At 43.5% G+C, this 21,940-nt stretch overlaps 1 protein-coding gene across 1 annotated transcript in view; it reads right to left on the bottom strand.

The window, feature by feature from the left end:
• Nucleotides 1-308: 308 nt before the first annotated feature.
• The window catches only part of CARHSP1 (calcium regulated heat stable protein 1), a 56,704-nt gene continuing 35,072 nt past the window's right edge, over nucleotides 309-21,940 (bottom strand). The window contains exons 2-4 of the mRNA XM_050966507.1: nucleotides 18,574-18,766; nucleotides 15,986-16,108; nucleotides 309-2,025 (exon numbers count right to left, since the gene is read on the bottom strand). Coding sequence (XP_050822464.1) covers nucleotides 1,863-2,025; nucleotides 15,986-16,108; nucleotides 18,574-18,746 — 459 coding nt within the window. The 5' untranslated portion in view covers nucleotides 18,747-18,766 and the 3' untranslated portion in view covers nucleotides 309-1,862. The remainder of the gene's footprint in view (nucleotides 2,026-15,985; nucleotides 16,109-18,573; nucleotides 18,767-21,940) is intronic.

The raw sequence follows: 21,940 nt of genomic DNA, 5'->3' as shown, positions 1-21,940 counted from the left end.
GCTCATAAATAAACAAGCTTTGCGATTATCAAGTAAACACCTGGGAAAAAACACAGATTTTACTTAAACCTGAAGTCGTCTAATAAAATACACCAGAGGTGCTGAACAGCTAGGAAACTGTAAAGTTACTCATTTTCCAATACCCATAATTTGATATTGCATAGAAGTGATTATTGCAAACAACTTCACCACACCCTCTCTCTCTCTCTCACACACACACACACACACCCTACTTTTAATTAGTACTAGTCTTAAATACAGAACAGGTCATGAGTTCATGAGTAAGTAGGCTGAAGATAACTTATCAATCAGTTATGAAATAAACTTTTATTGTGAAGGAAGCAGTGTATGCTAATCTACAATCTACAGCATATTAAACCCACAACAAATACAGGTTTAAAACTCAAAGTAGTTTACAAGCTATTTAGTACAATATAGAAGAATTAAAAGTAAAACAAAACATCACAGTAGTTATTAACCTTCACATTTCTTTTCTTTTAATCACTGTAGGTTGAAATTGCTTGAGACATTTCACCTTTCTCTGTAAAATAGCATCTTCATGAATTCCACAACAGCACAAGTACTGATTGTTACTATAGTGAACAGGCAAATTCCAGGTAACTAAGCGAAGAGAGTTTCATTCCAACCATTTTAATTTCTGCTCACTCGGGGGGGGGGAGGGTGGTAAAGACAATGCTTCATTTGGAAAACTTATGGGGACAAGCAGTATCAGAGCTGGTGCAGAGATTAACAGTTACAATAGTTTGTCTGCATGAAAGCCTGCAGCAACAGAAGCGGAGAAGAGATTCTAGGTGGTGGTGGTAGCACTATATACCACTGAGCAAGCTTTGCAGGAAAACATGACTGAAGAATCCACCTCAAGGCTTTATAACTCAAGCTACTAAATAATTCATGCAGCATTTTATATACAGTGATCTGAACATGGCAGAGTTCGCTTTTTCATAAGTGACGTGAATGTGTAAATGCTAACGAACCATGGTAGACACTAACTATCAAACATGGAGAGATGAAAAAAATCAAGGCAGTTTAAAGATTTCATTAAATTCAGGCACCATCAGAGGCTGTGAACCACTCCCACCTCTTGCTTTTCCACTGTGTAGTGTGAAGCAACCTATTTTTGTAACTACTGGCCAGTAAATCTGTTGCTAATCACCCATCAAGGCACACGAAGTAAATTCACAAACAACCCACATTTAATAAAGCTAACAATTCCACACTCCTGCAGCGAGCCAATTTGCAACTGTTCCACCTGACAGTTAACCAGAAGGTGCTGTCAAAACTGATAACTGTCAGATAAAGACTTTGTACAGCGTGCTTGTTATTTAGCTTATGAAGAAAAGAAATTGCAGCACTAAATGTCTCTCTCTCTCTCTCTCGAGTACATTTACGCAGAGACTTTTTAGCAGTATTCTGCTGACATTCTGCTGCCTGAGCATTCACCACATTTACAGAAATTTAGCCCAAGGGAACAATATGTTACAGGTAGATATTGGTTCTCTAAGCTATGTCCCTCAGTGCTGCCATTTTGATAGAAAATCTATCACTCCGATCTGTTTTAGTTAGAGTTCCTAACACCTTTGGGCAGCCACTATCAATCAGGTCACAGATCACAAAAGCAGACAAGCCCGGCATGGAAATTTCCTTACGCTATTTTTTTCCTTTAGAGTTTGTATGTTGTTTTTAAGTATCGTGCCTATCGTTAGAATGGTAATTTGGCCAACGCTACCTTATTAACAATTTTCCCACACAATATGCAAAATTTTCCCACACAAGTCATTTGTCAGTCTCACGTGAAAGTCATTGTTGAGTGTCTTCAATGATACAGCTCCATGCAGGGTAACTTAGGAACTAATAACATGTCCTGACCAGGTCTCATGTTTTGTTCCAGGTGCTAGGTGAGTAATGACCACGTCTACAGCCTGCAGCTTCTCATTCTTAGGTGGAATAGAGCACATCTTGTAGGTGACTTCATCGCCAGCCACTAGAACATATTCTCCTTCAATACTGTTAAGGGAAAAACAAAACGGAGGGGAGGAGGGGGGGAACAGCTCCAGGTAAATGTATTCTGGCACTTGCAGAATAATTAGTTGTACCACCTCTGCTATTGCTCTGTAACAGCTGCTTCAGCACCTCTATAACCTGCACTTTTCTTTCATATTAAATTGCTATCTGTAGATCCCCAGGGCCTACCAGGCCTCTGACCTTTATCCTCTCTTTCTGGGAGCATACCCCATTAGTGCTCTGCCCTAGGCCTCCACGTTTTGCAAGGGAGAGTCCCATGGCTCTGCCCACACCAAGACTGGGGCTCTGGCTGCACGACTCCGTTTCTTGCTGTGGCTTCTCCAGTGGGTCCAAAGGACTTTATGCCCTGTTGGAGACTTACCCCTTTTGGGAAACCATACAACCGGCAGAAGTTTTGCAGCAACAAAGGGTGGCCTTCTCAAAACAAGCCGGCATTTATTAGTCCACTGACCACAGTACGGGAAGCCCCTGCCTCTAGCCCAGAGCATCCAGGACTCAATTTGCAGTACTGCACTGGGCAGCCAAGTTCTTATTACAGTGAGCTAACACCTCAGTGTCTTGGTTTCAAGCTGCAGTTATGCTGGTTCCACACATTCAGCTGCCTGTCATTAAAAGTTAATGACTGATTGCTGTCCTCCACAGTATCTCCAAGGGCCACTCCATTCAGATGCTGAGGGTTCTTGAGCATTGCTTCCCACCAAGCCAGAGATTCCTATAGTCCATGTGACTCCTTCCCCAGGACCCTGTCCCAGGAAAGAAATTAACCCCGCCTCACGTAGTGAGGTGGGAAACTCTGTCACAGCTATTCGTCCAGAAATACAGATATTTCCCAGCTTTTTGCAGAGGGGCAAGTCAGCATCACACCCAGAGGGGAAAAGTCTAATGCCGAACCAGCTGAATCAATGCCTCAAGTCAGAATTGTATGATTATTCCATGACATCACTGCAGGCTTCAGTTAAAGGTTGCCTAACCCTTAAATGTGCAGTTCTTACCTTAACTTGTTAGGATTTCTTTTAAGCATCATCTCCACTCCTAGATTTTGGGAGAATGACAACATCCCTGTGATTATGTTAACCCTTAAGTTACTGAGATGTACTCTCAACCTTAATTCTCTCTTAACATTTTTGGTGAGAGAACAGAATGGACACCAAAATTAATATACAAGGGAGTGTCAAATGCCTTAGAGTTCTTTCCTTAGAGTTCCCCTAACCCTAAAAATTCCAAATGTGGGCCTCATGGAACAGTCAAATGCTGAGCCACTTTCAACTTCAACTGACAACACTCACTCCCTTTATCTCTTATTAATCAGTAGCGTTAAGGTGGGTACAAAGGCTCTCAGAGCAAGTACACCCAAGCTGCATAGTCAGCTCATTAACTGGTAGCTGTTTACTGTATGCAAGCCAAGCAGAACTCAACTGAAAATAATGCATCTCCTCCTCCTATATCCCAATAGCAGGGTCAGCCATACAGAACATTAAAGGTTACTAACTCTCCACATTTTCACTGACTGCTACTAACTTTTGCAAGGACCCTCCTCCCTGCCCCCCAGCAGCCTGCCACTAACAGAGCAAACATAACAGAAAGCTGGGCTAAGAGCTCAGAAGAAGCTTTTCGCCCTTGAAGGCTGTGAGAGCCCAAGTGATTAATCATACTTGTGTAGCCAACTCTCAGCCACACATTCTCCTATCGCATAGGTTTAAAAAACTAGCTGCAGAAAAGCTCCTCTTTCCCACGGGAATACAACTCCAGACAGAGAAGCATGAAGCAAAACAGTCAACACAGGGCCTCTGCAGAAGCAATCCCTGCGTAAAATCAGCCTTTTACAGCAATGAGAAATGGCAACATAAGGCAGAAAAAGCTTTCCCAGGGGAAAGTTAAGTAAAGTCTTCCATTATGATTTAATACCAGCTCCACCAAATTCAATGCACCTTCCCCACATAGCCTGATCCAACTGATCTTTACCTCCCCTGGCTCCCAGCTGCCCTCCCAACCCAAGCTGCATCCAACTCAGTGGTGGATTAATGCATGGACCTATGCCCAGGGGCTCTGGCCAATTTGGGGGCCATCACAGGAGCACCGGAACCTGGGTAGAGGTGGGGGGGGGCGCCAGTTCCAGCACTAGTGGCCCCGCCCCTGCTCCTCTTCCCCCAGCCCCACCCCCCTGCCCAGGACAGAAGCCGGATCTGAGCCATGGTAAGAGCTGCCCAGGGAGTCCGGTTTGCTGTGGGGAGCCCTGGACAGGGGCCCAAGAGCAGCCCCCGGCCCATGTCTCTGCCCTCCCTGCAGCATGCCTCTTAGGGCCCCATGGGGGGGGGGGTCTTACGGGGGGAGAGTGGCGGAAGGGGAGAGAGTTCTTTGTGTCCAGGGCCCCAGTAAATCTTAATCCACTTCTGATCACAGTAACCATATGATTATTTGAGACTTGACTGTACCCATCTCCTGACTCCAGGTGCTTGCTGTAGAGAGTGGGTACAAGCAGCTTCTTGAAAGCAGAGACTACTGAGACTACCCTCAGCAGAACCACTGGAAGTGCTCAAAAGAAATGGCTACCACCCCTCCAGCATCCAGTCTGCCTTGTAGCCTTTAGATCCCAAACAGTTCCACTGTGACCCAATAAAACACTCTTGCTATGTACCTGGCAGTACAAGCCGCTCCCAGGGGCTTAGATACAAATGTGAGAGGTCCTGACTATCAATGCAGCATTACAGCACTACCACAGTGCTACCGGGCACCAGAAAGCCAAAGTCCCAGTGTCAAAGGGTTAATCGGAACATCACTGGAGAACAATAGGTGCTGTGGGAAAATGCAGAGAATGAGTTAATGAGCACTGACAGACCAGCTGATGCAGCTTTTGTGGCTGCTCTTCAGCTAGGGGTATTATCTACATTGTAATTTAACTCCTGCAGCTGGCCTGTGTGGGGCTTGGGCTGTGGGGCTATAAAACTACAGTGCAAACATTCAGCCTCAGGCTGGCGCCCAGGCTCTAGGACCCCCACCACCACCTTGCGGGTCCCAGAGCTAGCCCAAGCTTGAACGTCTACACTGAAATTTTATAGCCCCGCAGCCCGTATCAGCTGACACAGGCCAGCCATTAGAGGTTTTACTGCAGTGCAGCCATACCCTTGGAGGTGGTAAGCCTGATATGAATCGGCTTGAGTCATTCAGACAGAAGACTCATGTTCCACTCATCACTACTCGTCTGGGGATGGCACGTTTACAATAAGTACCTGAGATGAACATAACTTACATGAGTACCTAAAGGACTCAGCACTGGGCCATGCTATCCCAGAAGTAGTCTAGGCACAATGGTGAATGCCAGTTGCCCATAAGATGTAACAAATCAGCAGCTATGCTATAACTCCACTGTCACACCATATCATGCATGTGCATGAGGAACAAACCTGAGGACCATCAGCTCCCAACAGCCCACAGGCTTCTACTATTTGGGCTAATGGAGAATCCCCGTTAGCTATTACTGGCAACAAAACTCACACTCTCTTTTGTCCTTCAGTGTCCCTGGGGCCTAGAGATGCACCTGAACAGACCAAATGCCGTTCAATGAAGGGCACTGGTGCCAGAGGTGGCTCTAAGTATTTTGCCCCACGGCAGTCAGGCGGCTTTCAGCAGCGTCCCTGCGGGAGGTGCTGGTAAGGCAGATTCAGTGGCGTGCCTGCGGGAGGTCCGCCAGCCACACGCCTATGGCATACCCACCACCGAAACTGCGGGACCAGCAGACTTCCCGCAGGCATGCCGCCAAAGGCAGCCTGACTGCCACCCTCATGGCGAGCGGCAGGCCGCCCCCCACGGCCAGCCGCCCCAGGTACACGCTTGGAGCGCTGGTGCCTGGAGCCGCCCCTGACTGGTGCGCAGCCACTAAACACACACAGCCCCCTGGTGAGGGACTCCAGGTGACAATAAAATACTTAAAACAGTGACCAAAAATAAACATAAGAAAAGATATGGCCAACCTGCGCCAGTGGAAGCAATGGAGCAAAGAGCAGTGAGGCATTCTTTTCCATGGGGCTTCACACACACTCTGCCAACTGCAGACAATGTTTTATAAAGCAACAGCTGCAGAGTTAGAAAGGTTTGGAAACAAAGCAGCATCTATTCCTCGTCTCTACAGCCAAACGCACCGCCATCTCACTGACACACGCACGCTAGGTGTCGAGAGCCTACGGTCAGATCACTGTTTTATAGGCTTCTACCCAAACTGGTGCCATTCCCAAGCACTGTCGTCAGTTTGGCTGAAGGAGCTGCTACACGGATAGGTGTCAGCTTTGGCTTTAAAAACTTTTCTGAACACAGGTGACATCGATCTAAAAACTGCACGTTGAGGCATTGAAAAGGGACACTGACAACTAGCATTAGCCCGAAAGGATTTGAACTGTCTCCTGCAGCGCTGTGAACCCTGAACACAGAGCAACATGCTAAGTACATGAGTAACGGAGCAAGCAGTCCAGTCTCTTGTGTTCTTGTCCAAACAGAGTTTAAAAAAAAAAAAAAAAAGACAGACTGGCCTCAGTGGTAACAATTATTGGTTTACTGTTTTGTACTGATGTTTGACTAGTGATAAAATCTGAATGACACATATAGTTACACGTATGTGGCTAGCTCTCAAGATGAAAGGGAAACAGGTGCACTTTAACAGAAAGTTCTTCCTAATAATCCAGAGCATGTGCACCGACATGCACATAACATGAGAGCTGCACCTGCCTGCAGGGCAGACTATGTCTTAGGGAGAAGAGCGAATGGGATGGGTACAGAGGTTGATGGTTATGCTCTCCATCAGGGCTTTGGAGCGGAACCGGAGCTGGAGCATGGAGCAGCTCCAGAGCAGTGGAGCTGCAGGTTTTTGCCTGGAGCTGGAGCGGAGCCAGAGCACAGCTCCAAAGCCCTGCTCTCCATTACCATGTTATCTTTTCTATCCACACAGCTATTCGCCCACTGGGCGCCCATACAGAGAACAAGAAGCTGGCATCATTGTAATCCATAAATTGTGAGTTTAATAAAGCTGGACTTCACTTAAAAGAGCTTGGGTCAGAGTAATTAACCCAATGGGCAAGGCTAGCTGCCTTGGCATGCTGGTGACCGTGCTCCAAAATGGAGGTGCCTGTGAGCACGCCCAGCCAGTAAGAACAGCAAGTGCCCAGCCTGCGTGCTGAGAGTTTTACAGTGGGCTGTCCTTAGAGCCCTAGCACCATCGTCCAGTTTCAATTTGTTCTACACTACTGTTAGTAAGAGAGGCAGGAAATGTTTGAGCATTATGTTGACTGCATCAATTTTGTGTTTTTCTAACCTTATACAAACCGACATGCTGGGAGACTGAAGTTTATGAGAAAAATCTCACTCCACCCTAGAAAGGCTCTAAGTGCTTCCTCCCTCTAATGCTTCTCTGCCTCACATCTTCCCCTTCCTGTTGACGTAAAGTTACTTGATCAAAAACAGGACAGTCCTTTTGAACCAGCAAGAATGGACCAGGGCTGCAGACAGACTTCATTTCTCACACACTGATGCACTTGGCTTCCTACTGAATGGAGATTCTTTCCCCTGCATCTTCTCTCTGCGTGTCTCGCTGGATACAGCAATGTTAACTCTGTGTCCACAGTACACAAACAGGCTGCAAAACACCGGACAGAGAATTGTTCCTGCCTTGTGATATGGTTAAATGATGTTTTGATGTTAAAGAGCAAGCAACATTCGAGCTGGAGTAGTCTCTCCATTGGTGACAAAAAGAAAACTATATAGCTATGGGAAAGATGACAAATCAGCAGTAGAGAGAGAGTGGAAAAACGCATTGAGTGATGGAGTCTAAGATGAAGGGATAATTCAGAGGTTGTTTTGAAACTCTTCTTTGAGTTACAGGAGGAGGCAATAAACTTAGTTTTGCAAATCAAGTGGACTTGAAGAGATCAGATAAACTAAGCGAGAAGAATCAAAGTGTTTCAGTATATGATAGCTATTTTCTTTTTGACTATGCTTGCATTAAATGCAACTCAGATTATAGATGTAATCTAGCAGAGGATCTGCTAGGAGGATAAAACAACGATGTCTTGTTCTTATGGACTGATGAATATTTGAAAATAAGGCTGAGTTTGTCCAAAGCCACTTAAGGGATTTGGACACCAACTGCCTTTCATTTTAAATGTAAATTGAATTCTGTATCTAAATCCCTTAGGGTACTTTGAAAATCTCAGCCAAAAATATTAAGATAGAAAATGTAGTCCCTGACTCAGCGTAGAATCCAGAGAATGTATATTAAGTTTTATGCTATCCAGCAACTCTCATTTCCCATCACAACACCAATGTGATGATTGTGAGAATCTCATACTGCATTATTTTTAGGGAGGCCTGCACGTGAATCGAAGGAAGGGCTCTTATTAAGAAATTGTCTAAATATGGAATGTTAAAGGCTCACAGTCGCTATTCGTATCAGTAAGGCTCTAGTTAGTTCTCCAGGGACAAAGACAAGGTCAAAGGGAAACATTTTAGTGTAAGTGCTTTCCGTGTGGTCAAAATATGTCAGAAGGAACAATCCTGCATGGCAGAGAGCTGCCCTAGATAGCTAGTTTCTATGCTTCTAAGTTCTATGTATCTTGCACACTTTGTAACACTCATTTAATACCCCTACAACACTAATATTTTTATTGAGTAGCAAGACATGAGAGACCAGTAGAGCTACCCTGGATTATCAACCCTGAATGCCTTCGTACAACTTCAGTCCCAGGCAAACAGCTCCAGTCTTGCAATCAACAAAAGAAGGGATGACCAAACAAGGGGCCATGGAAGCCATGGAAGAGAAAAAGAGAGTTGCCCAATCCACCTTCCTTAATGGAGTCTGAGCCAACCACACAAACAGAAATCTTGGAATTTTTGAGGGATTTCTGCCCTATCATCTGTGAAGCAGACCTTGCACCTGGGGAAGGTTAGATAAGAACAACAGAGTCCCCTGCTAAATAATCAATGCTTCATTCTACAAGCCACAATTCCAAAGAAACCTATCCTTGATGCCACTGAATAAAGCCACAAACCCTGGAAAGCTCCAAATGGTACCAAGCGACAGTCTCCATAGCCATATCTCACCCTGATTCCCAGCTCTTGGTGTCAGCTCTCTAGTGAACAGATTGTCCGTGTCCTGATATTCAGAGCCATCTGTAAGACTGACCCTAGCTACCAAAGAGAACACTCGTTCCATGTCAGTTCCATCCCACCTTTGTAACAGCGACATTGAACTAGAAGCAGGAAAGTGATGACCGAGAGCAGAAAACTCATGAGCACGAAAGACAGAACTTTCACGGGATGAGTGCCTAGATTTTAGAACAAGCTCTGCATGTACACGTCTGAGGTGGGGCTGCATCATGAGGCCACCTGCAAGATGAAGTCCAGGCAGCCACATTCTTAAGCAGCGCACCACACAGAGAACACGACACCAGTGCTCAACCATGGTTTTGGCTTATGGCTACCTGAGTCGCTGCCTGTTTGCTATCCTGTCTTTGGACCAAGCCACAGAATTGTCAGCCCCCAGGACATGCCACAAAACTCATCTTTTCTCTTGACTACTTGGGGTGCATCAGACAAAGGGTCCAGGGTTGGGCTATTATGAACATCACTATGGGCACATACTGTTGTAGTTTTCAATGGGAAGCCCACTTTGCATTAGTATTATGTGAATTTCCTGACTCAAATTGAGAGGAGGGAAAATACATGAATGGCAAAAAAACCTACGGAGAATCCTGCTCACTAATTTGCTCATTTCCATACCCCTCCAAATAACATTGAATGATTTGTTCTCTCTCTTCCAATAGGAGTTAGTTCTACCTGCCGTAACAGCTCCTGCTTTGGATATATTTCAGTATACCAATGGAAGTAAATCATCGGACTGGCAGGGTGGGAAGAAGAGACACTGCAGCCCCGGGCTAGGCAAAGCCACAGCCTGGCTTCAAAACTAGCAATGGACTCAAGTCAGAACAACCACATCTGGATTTTCAACAACCCCAAGATTCAGGTGGGCAGAGGGATAAGAAGACAGGAGGTCTGACTGGGGAATATTGTTCAGGACCATCTCCTTTTAAAGTGTAACATGGGCAGGGCTGTGCAGAGCAGCTCCCTGCTTCCTTTTCCCACTCAAAAAGTCACTTGGGCTATTCAAATTATAAAATCCAACCTATGACTCAGCTCATGTGTTTCACAGAGCAGAGAAATGGGAGCAAGAGTAGTCTAAAACAAGCTATAAAAATCCAAAGGGATGCCTGGTCCACGTTTGGGCATGTTCATACGGCATGGCAATGGGATGGCAACTCCATGAAATCATAGTTTAACATGAACAGATTTCATTACTGTGCACAGCAACAGGCAGTATGTAGCCATTTATAACACTTGTGTTGTACAACGCATCACTTCATCTCACTGCTAGTCCTCATTTTTTGCTTCCATAGAAATTCTGAGTGCTCAGTCAAACATTATGAACTGTGCACTTGGCGAAACCCCTGCTAATACAAATACTTCAAACTTGAAAAGCAGTGAGAAAGACCAAGGCCAGGTTCGGTGCTTTAAGTGGAATCACACCATAGCATAAGCCTGGTAGCTCTTTGTCGTTTAAGAGATATGGTCACATTTGCCTGGCTTACCTCAATGAGGTTCTAAACTGGCAGATTCCAATAAGCAAAGAAACATTCTCCATTCCAAGGCAATTTCAGAGCTATTGCACTGCGAGTTTTCCTGGGGGCTGAAGCTTCGATTCTTTTGCTGGAATATTCACTTTCAATTCTGTCCCTCAGCTCAGAAATAAACTCGCCTTTTGGAGAAAAATTACTACTTCTCATGTGTCTCCAATACATGATTTTATACACAACTCCACAGGAACAAGAACAACCAAGGAGTGTTGTGGTAAGATGCTGGCCTTGCAACTCAACTGACAGCAAGTCAAAGAGGAATTTGAAAAAGACAATCCCTATATTCCTGCCAAAGAACCTGGAAAGGTAACAGAAGCAATGTCTGATTTCTTTCATGCAACACAAATGTGACATGGACATATCTGGGTGCAAAAGAAGGATGTCATGGCCCAAAGTAAAACTCTTGCTTTTCAGTAATCTCTTCTGATCGCATATGTATGAATGCGTGGCCTGAGATGGAAATGCATCCCTATTTACAAACTGTTTCCGGCTAACATAGCATCCTTAGTTACGGACGTAACAAACCTAGTTCTTCCAGAATGCATGCCCCAGTACGTTAGGAAACTACAGCAAGCCGGGGAACTGTGCAAGGCCTGTGTATGATGCAGAGGGGTGGAGGGAGAGGTACAGTAGGGAGGGCAAACAGAGCACAGTTCTGAGAATTTGTTCACTAATACTGGGATCAGTACATTCCAGCCCGAAGGACAATGTGAAGTCTCTGCAATGCAGCCATTTCTCATTGCAGCCAAGTTCTAACAAACTGCAGAAAGCCACAGAAGCAAGGCACATCACTTTCCCATTCCATGAAATCAGCTGCTCCTACAATGGTGTTTTCTGAAGCAGATGTTGGTTCATTCACTTGTGACGCTCTCTGCTGAGCTAGCTTCCAGTCACCTCTATAATCAGGCCAGTCTAGGGACAAATCCTGGTTTGCACTGTACACGGTTGGGGGATAAACAAGCCTTCATTTCGTGCCCCCTAGTGCTCACTAGACCACTAGCAACCATCACCATGCACACTCCACAGCCCCAAAGGACCCACAGCGCCCATGCTGCAGTGTCTAGCTTGTACTATGCAGCAGCTTGTCTTGTACTCTTCCACACACTTCCCTGGCTATTCTGTTCTGCACCAGCAGGATGGTTTGGGAAACTGCTGACCAGCAAGCTCTGCAGGGATCTCCTCTACTACTGACTACCACACAAAAGCTTCAAAGCCCTTAGATTGTCAACCATCAGGGACTGCGCCCAGTCTTCTTGGGAAAGACAGATGGAAAACGAAGAATAAATTACAGTCATACGAGTTGTTATGCTTCAATGACAGTAAAGAAGCCAGCATCTGTGTGAGCGACCACTAGCCCCCATTAAATTGCTGGCTATGAAACCAGAACAATGGAGATAGGATATTCAAAAGGATAGAAAATTTGCTGTAATCATTACTGCTACAATAAGACCGTTACCTTGGAGATAGTGGTTCATTTTAAAGCACTGCCTTGTGGTTAGAGAAGAGAAGGGATTAGAAGACCCTGCCAGGGATTCATACCCCCATTGGGAAGTGGATTTTTCAGTTCTAAACAAAGACAAAGTGCATGAAAACCTTACAGCACTCGGTGGGCCATAACGTCTTTCTAGTTTACTTACTTTTTCCTGTAATAATATAAAGCATTTCCAATAATCTCCAGGAAGCTTTTCAAAAAAGGTACTTGGTTTTCTGGAATCAATACTTAATGCAGAAGGCCAGAAAAATAGAAACCACCAGTTTTGTGGATCAGCCTTTGGTCTGATTACATATCAGGCAATACTGAGTTTCCATATCAGACACTACGGAGAGATATAATTTGAGAAATGCTTCCAAATGGAAATTCCACCACACTGCTGTGTGCACCAATATTACTGGGTTTCACAAAAAGTTCTGCCCACGCTGAACAGTTTGCAGGATCAGAGCCTGACTGCCCACACCAGGAGAAAGAGTGAAACCGAATATACACAAGTGCTATCTAAGTAAAAACAAACTGAACCAGAGAAATTTTCCCCTTTTAATCTCTTTCAACTCTAGTAAACTTAGGAGTTACCTGTTACAATGGTAGGTAAAACAGACAGAAGAATGGTTTAATTTGATGAGATCCTTTTAGTTTGATGGGCTTATGAGACACATTTAAATTGAAATGTAACCTTGCTATTCCTCACAGCTGTGGGAGCAAACAAAAGAGGATCAGACAATCTTACCAAAGTTGCTTGGTAAAAACAAAACAAAATCCCAACCATTACACTGCATTTCTTTACATTAAAATCAGGGCTTCTGATTTTAAGTTAAAGTAATGTTCATCTGTGGTGGGAAGCAGCCAGATTAACACTTGCTGTTTAGAATATCCACTGACCTTCCCCATTGTAGAGATAAGCAAACTTAAATGGGGTCCCTTTTTAGCTAACCCCTAAAGTGGTGAGTGCAGATAAAGCATTCAGGTTTTGTTCCAAACTGTCTGTGCTGCAAACCTGGTCAACCAGTTTCATGCCACTCCTAGTCAAATCACACTTGAGAGTCGCCGGAGGCTCAAAAGAACACAGAGAAGAAATGAACCCATATAAACACAGATAGTATGTTGAAAGTGACACTATATAATGATAACTGAGTCACTAGAATCTACTGAGCCATTATGGGTTATGCAACGCTCCTGAAATGAGCAATTCCCATTAATGAAGAACAGTGTTTCGAATTCCCAATGCAAGATGCTGAAAAGCAAAAAGAGTTATTAAATCATCGTTTCTGCACTGCCTGGTGTCAGAAGTAAGAGACGGTGATACTTCCATTCACTTTCAACCACAAAAGCTATTTCCACCTACCTGAACCGTACTTTAGAATAATTAAAGAATACAGAATCTTCAGCACTTTGGTAATTGCACATATTAATAAGAGGGAGGAAAATGTCAACTATTTTAAAACTGTAGAACTGAAACTGAACATTTAAACTAACGGCCCAATCTTATCAATCTCAATGGAAAAACTCCCACTGACTTCAATGAGAGAAGAGTTAGGCCCTAGACGTATACAGCCTTCCAGTCCCACAAAACTTGGAAGTGTTAAACTTGCTAACCTACTTATAAAATATAAAGGAAGGAAAACATAAAGCAACTCTGCATCAGATCATGATGCATTCAGAAAAACTGGACACTAGTAACAGTGGGATCATCAGGCAAAAAGAGCTAATCCTGGAATTACTCGGTAAAGCACAAACAAGAGGCAGTGTAAGTAGAAAAAGCACTAGACTGGGACTCAGGAGACCTATGTTCAATTCCCAGCTTTGCCAATGGCCTGCCCATTTCCCTCCCACTCTTTCTGCCTTCTCTATTTCAACGGTAAGCTTTTCAGGGCAGGGGTCATCTTTTCCAATGTGTTTGTGCAGACTGAGCCTAGCATGAGGCCCTGATCTCAACTGAGACCTCTAGGCAATCCTGTAATACAAATAAATCATCACTATCACCATCATTGGGGCGTGAACCTGCAGACACTCACTACTGGGGACCGTGCAGTGAATAGCTCCAGCAGTAAACCACTTCATCCAGAGATATGTTTTGAAGAGCACATGCATTGTTTGCACGTCTGGCAGGAGTAAGGGAGGTTGATAATGCACATGACAACTCTAGACATGCATTATCGAAGTGGCATTTGCTCCAACTTCTACAGCACCAGTACCACTGAAATAGGAGTCAGGTGGAGCCAGAGTACATAAGTGCCCATATTTAAACAAAGAATTACTGAAAGATCAACAAAAGGGGAGTTGCTGAGGAGGCTAACATGGTGCAATCTCAAATTCCATGTGTTTGAACAAATTGAACCAATATGGAAAGGATACGAACAGAAGACAATTTTCAGTTGCTTATATACCAGTGCTAGGTGTGTGGGATACAAGTGAGAGGAACAGGTTTCAGAGTAGCAGCAGTGTTAGGTAAATTCTCATTTGCTGTAATTTGCTGTAACTCGTATTACTGAAACCTCGTGGGATGATTCACACAATTGCAATGTTAAAATCATCAGTTATAACCTGCTCAGGAAGGACAGAGTGGGTTAAAGAGATGTGGAGGAGAGGGTCACTCTACGTTAAAGACACTATTACCTGTTTTAGGACTACTGATAACTAAGACCTACAGGACATTGAATACTTATGGATCAATTGCTAACTAACAAAACCCAGGGAGGGATACTGGTGGAGGCATGTTACAGGCCATCAAATCAATCCACAGAGCAGTTATCAATCCATGAGAGGATCTTCCCTCTTATCCCATGACAGCTTACTTTGCTTAAGAGCCTTTAGCGTGGGACCTTCTCAAAGGCTTTCTGAAAATCTAAGTAAATTATATCCACTGGATCCCCCTTGTCCACATGCTTGTCCATTCCCTCAAAGAATTTTAGTAGATTGGTGTGGCATGATTTCCATTTACAAAAACCATGTTGACTCTTCCCCAACAAATTATGTTCATCTATGTATCTGACAATTCTGTTCTTTACATAATTTCAACCAGTTTGCCCGGTACTGAAATCAGGCTTATTGGCCTGTAATTGCTGGGATCATCTCTGGATCCCTTTTTAAAAATTGGAGGTCTCATGACCTTCATGCTGAAGGTCTCATGAAACCAGTAGGAAACATCACTTGGAGTTTCTAAACATTATAGATGATAATTTTTTAACAAAAAAGGTATTGCACCCAACACAAGTTACCTTGATTTTGAAGTTCTTTATGACAAATGACAATGAACTAACTACTAGCCTGGAAATTACCTAGGGACCAGTGATCATGATCTGATTACATTTATTGTGGGCAAAGAGAGGACTGTCCCAATCAGTAATACAGATACTTTATGCTTCAAAAGGGCTAATTTCCCAAAGGTGAGGAAAGTTATAAGAGAAATTGATTGGGAAGAAAACTTAGAGGGAAAAAAGTGAATGAAAATTGGGAGTTCTTGGTCTTTCTGGAAGATATGCTTTTAATCAAACAAGTAATTGGACTCAACGCACAACACACTGGGTGAAATGTAAAGGTCTGTGAAATACAGAAGGTCAGGCTAGATGATCTCACAGTCCCTTCTGGCCTAAAAATCTATGACTTTATAGTATTGCTCAATAAACAGCTTAGCCTACTACTTTCCATAATATTTGCACATTTTTCTGCACTGAGATTAAAGTTGTACTACACAGATCCTTTATAACCTGAGTAATGGGAGGAAAGAGACGGGGAAAGGACATTGCCAACAACCAGCTCTTCAGCTTGAAAGACTTACTCAGAAATGTGTACAAAGATGTCTGGCCCTCCATCCGCAGGAGTAATGAAGCCGTGGCCTTTGGAGCGACAGAAGCATTTACAGACTCCTTTATAGACGGGGCCTTCAGAGGCCCGCACGGTCCTGCACAGGGAGAGGGACACAAATAATCAGTCCATGTTCAGTTATAGGTGCGCTTCCACCAACACTGATGTGGCTGAATAGATAGAGTTACAGTTACATAGCAGCAGGACATGAAACATGGTCAACTCACGGCTGCATTCGCTTCTTCATCCCACCTTTCACTTTGTCCCTGATTTTGCAGTATTGTTTGTTTGTTGAGCTGCTGCTACCATGCAGAATCCAATCTAAAGCTGGTGGGAGGTGGGAATGTAGCGTTTCAGTTTGTCAGTAGCCCTTTCGACCTCCCCCTTGCTCACACTGCAGCCCAGGGATCGGCAATCTTTCAGAAGTGGTGTCCCAAGTCTTCATTCATTCACTCTAATTTAAGGTTTCGCATGCCAGTAATACATTTTAACATTCTCAGAAGGTCTCTTTCTATAAGTCTATAACATATAACTAAACTATTGTTGTATGTAAAGTAAATAAGTTTTTTAAAATGTTTAAGACGCTTCATTTAAAATTAAATAAAATGCAGAGCCCCCCGGACCGGTGACCAGGACCCAGGCAGTGTGAGTGCCACTGAAAAATCAGCTCAGGTGCCGACTTCGGCACCCGTGCCATAGGTTGCCTACCCCTGCCGTAGCCGATTCTCTCTCATTTCTGAGCTGCTGGCAGGATTCCATTATGGCCAACCCCCAGTAAGTCATTTGTATTGCCACTTAAGCATGTCATAATTTTCACAATGTACATCACCTTCAGAGGGTTTATTTAGATCTGAGTGAATTGAAAAATCTCAAATGATCTGCTCTGTTCCTGAATCACTCATTTAAAGCAACAAGTCCCAGCAGTGGGAAAATGGGACAGAAAAACTTAAATATGAAGTATTGAAAAAATCGTCCATGAATAACTTCATTTCTACCTCCAAACGCGAACTAAGAGCTTGATCCTGCAAGTATTTATTATTGGGAATAACACTTACTGCCCTGAGTAATCCATTGACTTCAAATCAGCCTATCCAGCGAAATAAAGCACTCCTCCCAGTAATGTTTACAGAAGACCTCAAATCTGAACCAACTAAAGTGGAGAATTTCAGATCACACGCATCAGAAACTAATTTTAAAAATCTACCTGGTGCGACAAAATGTTTGCCACCACAGTCTTTCTTTCCATACAGCTTAGGACTTTGAACTGGCTTAGAGCTCCTTTCGTTTAAAAAGGGTAATCAAAATAAACAGCTGTTTTAATTTTCAAGGTTACCAAATTCAGCAATATTCTGACAATTAACAGTGATTAAAGAATTACAGGAGCCCCCCCAAAAAAACAAAACAAAACAAAACCCCGAACACCATGAAGTCTTTAAGAGCTGGAGTGGAGATTAATGACTGATAGTTAAAACCTATAATTTAGACATAGGAAAAGTCTAACCCTGAAGTAGTTTTTATGGTCACATCAAGCCCAGACATGAAACTGGGCAAGCACCTCATGAGGTTTTTTTAAACCATAAAATGGTCCATTAGAAAAGTTCAGAGCAACTGAAGTATTTTGTAATTAACATCATGTTAAGTTCACTTCTTCTGGTGTGGGTTGTTTTTTTTAAACTCACTGAACACAACTGCTAATATAAATAACCTCAATCTTAATTCTGCAGTGAATCAGTAATGTTAATTTCTGACAAGAGAAGGTGGATTACACAGCAGTAAAACACAGCTGACAAACATGCCAAGCCAACTAGCCACAGATGCACTTAAAATATAGACAAACTGAAAGATTGAGGTCTTAGTGATGTAGCATTTTACTGTGAGGTCTGCTTGTACAGACCCCTGCTCCCATACTTCATTCCAGGACTGGGGTCCAATGGCTGAACACAGCTTCATATTATATATATGCAGTGTAGTTGTACCCACATTGGTCCCAGAATATTAGAGACAAGGTGCGTGAGGTAATATCCTTTATTGGACCAGTTAGAGCCTGATCCAAAGTTAATTGAAATCAAGGGAATGATTCCCATGGTCTTCAATGGGCTTTGGAGCGCAGCCTTATTGTGCAGGCTCTTTATCACAGGCCCATGTCATACGTTCAGTCAACAGTGACCAGACTGTGACCTCTTTGGGGAAGACACTCCTGCAATATTTATTTCACTCAGCCACTCTGGATCCACCTTGTCTTGGTAGAATCCTCAGGGGCCTGTACCGGATGGGTGGGTGATGGAGGGTGAACGATCTGGACAAGGCAGACTGCAATGGAGGATCAGGGTCTTAACTAATTAAAAACAACCACAACCACAACCACACACACACTTTGTAAGGCAGCTTCAAGCAACCCACAAATGCAGCGTCCAGCCGAACCCAACAAGGGCAGAGTTATACCAGGAAAGCTATTAAACTTGGGTTTTGTGCAAATTCATAGAACACTATTAAAAGAGGTCACATTAACTGTCAATAGGTGTCCTTCCTTCCTTCCTCCCCTGTTGCTCCCCCAATACTCACGCTGAAAATGTCCTAGTCCGTCGAGTTGGAAGGGGACTGGGGATAAGGTAACCTCGCATGGGAGATGGAGAGCGATCTCTTGTTCTGCGGTTTTCGGGCAAGTGGAGAGAACGTGGAGACGCTGGAGAAGTGGGGGACTGCTCAGAAGCTGAAGATGTGGGCTCAGAAGACATTCCTGATCCCTGAGGAATATCTACCGGGGGAAGGAAATTCTGATTTAATACAAGATTTTAACCTTTTCAGTAAAGATCATCGGTTTCCAGCTTCTATGAAGTCATCAAAGCGGGGTCACTTCCCTGCACTCATAGGCCCACATATTAATGCTCCGAGGCATACTGCTATGTGCAGGATCATATGACATACATTTTCGATCAGCTAGTTCTCATGAACTGCATCGGGAAATTCCAACAGAAAATATCCAAAGGCAAGCTGTTGCCTCACAGATTCACTGCCTTATTTCCAACGTGGCTAGTCTCATTTGATGTGTATTGACAATAGACCTATATAAAAACCCCACAAAATTAAAAAGCATTCCTAAGTTCCTTCCTAAGACATTTTTTATTTGATAAAACAGATTAAAAACTGCATTCTCTACAAGCTTGGAGACAGAGAATCTGGGATTGGTCCTAAACCCTGATCCAGAATCAAAGACCTGGCCTGCCTCCATTCATATGAGAAGTGGAATTTCTATTGGAAACAGAGGGTCTGGAGAACTATAAAACACACAGCTCTTTTTTCTTTCCTTTTACTTTGTAACGTGAAGTGAATTTTTTCAGGTGTATGAAAAGTGCTGGATTCGCAACCTAGGAGACTGAAATCTGTTTACACCACAGAACAGGTACTGCAGAGGCAGTGGCAGTGCAAGACTTATTCAGCAGAACTCAGCTCAGACCAGGAGGAACCATCAGTAGGGAAAAGATAAGAGAAGCCAGGTCTACGCTAGGAGCGCCTTGCTGGTGGGACTATGCCAGTATATTATACCGGCAAAGCGCTCCTTGAGTAGACAAAGATTACACCAGCAAAAACCTTTGTCAATATACCTTATTCCATGCACCCCCAATCCCAGTGAAATTAGCTAGTCCAACAAAAGTGCAGTTTTTTTGATACAACTGTATCTACACTACAAAGCTGTGTTGGTCAGAGGTCACAAACTAATCACACTCATGAGTGACGAGCTATGCTGGGAAACATCTGTAGTGCAGAACCAACCCGATTCTCCCAAACAGTCAAATTCTTGGTCTTCTTGCCAAAACTCCACAAAAGGGTGTCAAATTGATAAGAACATATTTACCCACTATGACTAGACTGAGACCACACAGTAGTTCAACGGTAACTGTCTGTCCCTACCACCTGGGTTGATTCAGACTAGTGACCAAGGGGCAAATACTCCATATTTAAATTAAGAATCTCAATCCCATGAACACCAGTCAGTCTTTCCCTTGCCCACTTTGAACAATCTCAAATTCTGTGTTTCTAATTACACAAACAATCCAAAACTTTCAGGAGTTTATTTTCCCAGCATTACAGGACTGAGACCACGTTGCATACACGAAAAGCCTCATTTAAAGGCGTGGGAGTGGTGATGAGGAATACAAATGCCAGAAAAAATAAAAACCTCTTACTGAAAGGACTAGTCAGGGAAAGAAGAACTTCCCAAAATGGTTTTGGCCAGTTACAATCAGACATCTTCTTGTTGGGGCTACAGTATATGCTTATACTCTGTGTATTTCTCCTGAGTGAGGCAGCTCTTGAATTGGTTTCAAATGGCAGTGCAAAAGGATCCTAGTTTAATTATTTTTAAATGTAATAGCATTTTTTTTTAATTAAATACATAAAAAACTGCTACAGCTGCTGGTACATGGAGTAGAAACCCACTGACAACATCATCTAAGATTTAAGCTTCCCTTTTCTATTACTTTCATCTATATTTCAGTGAATAATAGAAGAGTAAATAACAGCACTTTGAAGCACTGAGTCTCTCTCTGACACACCCCTGCCCACTCACCCATCCACTTGAAGGAATGTGATTGAGGGCTCCTCTACACACAGAAGTTGTATTGCTTAATTATAACAATATAGCAGTACAACTACCCCAGTGTGGGCACAGTTATATCATAATAAAAGTGATTACTCCAATATAGCTACACTGGCGTAACTGGGAATAAGGAGGCATGAGCTATACTGGTATAACTGCATCCACACTATAGGCTGTAGCAATGGAACCGTTCCAGAAAAGATATCACCAAGACCAAAAGCTTATTGGAGTTTTTCAAACTAAACAAAAGAAACCCATCTCACACCCCACTCAGACTCCCACACACCCCTTCCCATGAATTACGGAGTGAATCCTTAGGTGACAGTTGAAAGAGTCACATTCTTGCTGTCAATACAATTCCATTCCCATTAGTTCCTTATTGAAACTATCAAGCATAAAATTAGAGCAGTCTCTTTAGAATGAAGACATCAAGGGAAAAACTTTTTTTGGTTTAATTACTTGAGGTGTCAAGAGGGTAAGGTGGAAGAGACAAGAGCCTCATGTTCCCTTTAGCAAGGCTTGAACTTTTCACATCACATTCTCAAGGGCATCAAAGCATTTGAAATAAATGCTTTTTTCAGATTATTTTGACACAGATGGTTCTTTAGGGTATATCTATACAACACTGCAGCGGGCGGTGGTACTGATACAGCTGCCCCGGTGCAGACGCTCTATGCTGACAGGCAAGTTCTCTCCTGTTGGCATAAAAAAAACCATCTCCGCGAGCAGCATAAGCTATGTTGGCAGGAGAAGCTCTCCCGCCGACACAATGGTGTGCATGTGAATGCTTATGATGGTGTAACTTATGTTGCTGGAGGGAGGTGGAATATTCACACCCCTGAGCAATGTAAGTTTTGCTGACAAAGGCTGTAGTGTAGACACAGCCTGAGAGTCACTGCCCAATGTCAGCCCTGATGTAAGTGGGCTCAGCATTTGGCAGGGATTGGAACAACAGAGGCAAAGCCATAGGATTTCCCAATTTTTTTCCCAGTGATTTGCTGAGCAAGCTTCTGCTGAGGAAGTCAAGAAAAGACCCCAGTATTACGACTGAAACCCTAAAAGCTCTTGATTTATTTTCTTTGCTCTCAAGGGCTGAGCATTCCCTAAAGCAAAAGTGAAACAGAGGTGTTTTAAAATTCCAGTCTGAAAACTGAACAAATCAGAGGTGATATGGGCTGTTGTACCAGCAGCAGTACAAACATTTACAAAGAAGCAAGGCTTTTACCAGGTTATATACATTTGAATCCACTTGTCAGGTGACAGAGAGAGGAAACCCTTGGCATTTTGCTTATATCTATAATAAGCAAAGCACAAGGTAACTGTGTTTCCCCT

Source organism: Gopherus flavomarginatus, chromosome 9 (genome assembly GCF_025201925.1).
Source record: "Gopherus flavomarginatus isolate rGopFla2 chromosome 9, rGopFla2.mat.asm, whole genome shotgun sequence".
Classification (NCBI taxonomy): domain Eukaryota; kingdom Metazoa; phylum Chordata; order Testudines; family Testudinidae; genus Gopherus; species Gopherus flavomarginatus.
The sequence above is the reverse complement of the archived record's forward strand: the minus strand, read 5'-3'. Positions and strand labels throughout refer to the sequence as shown.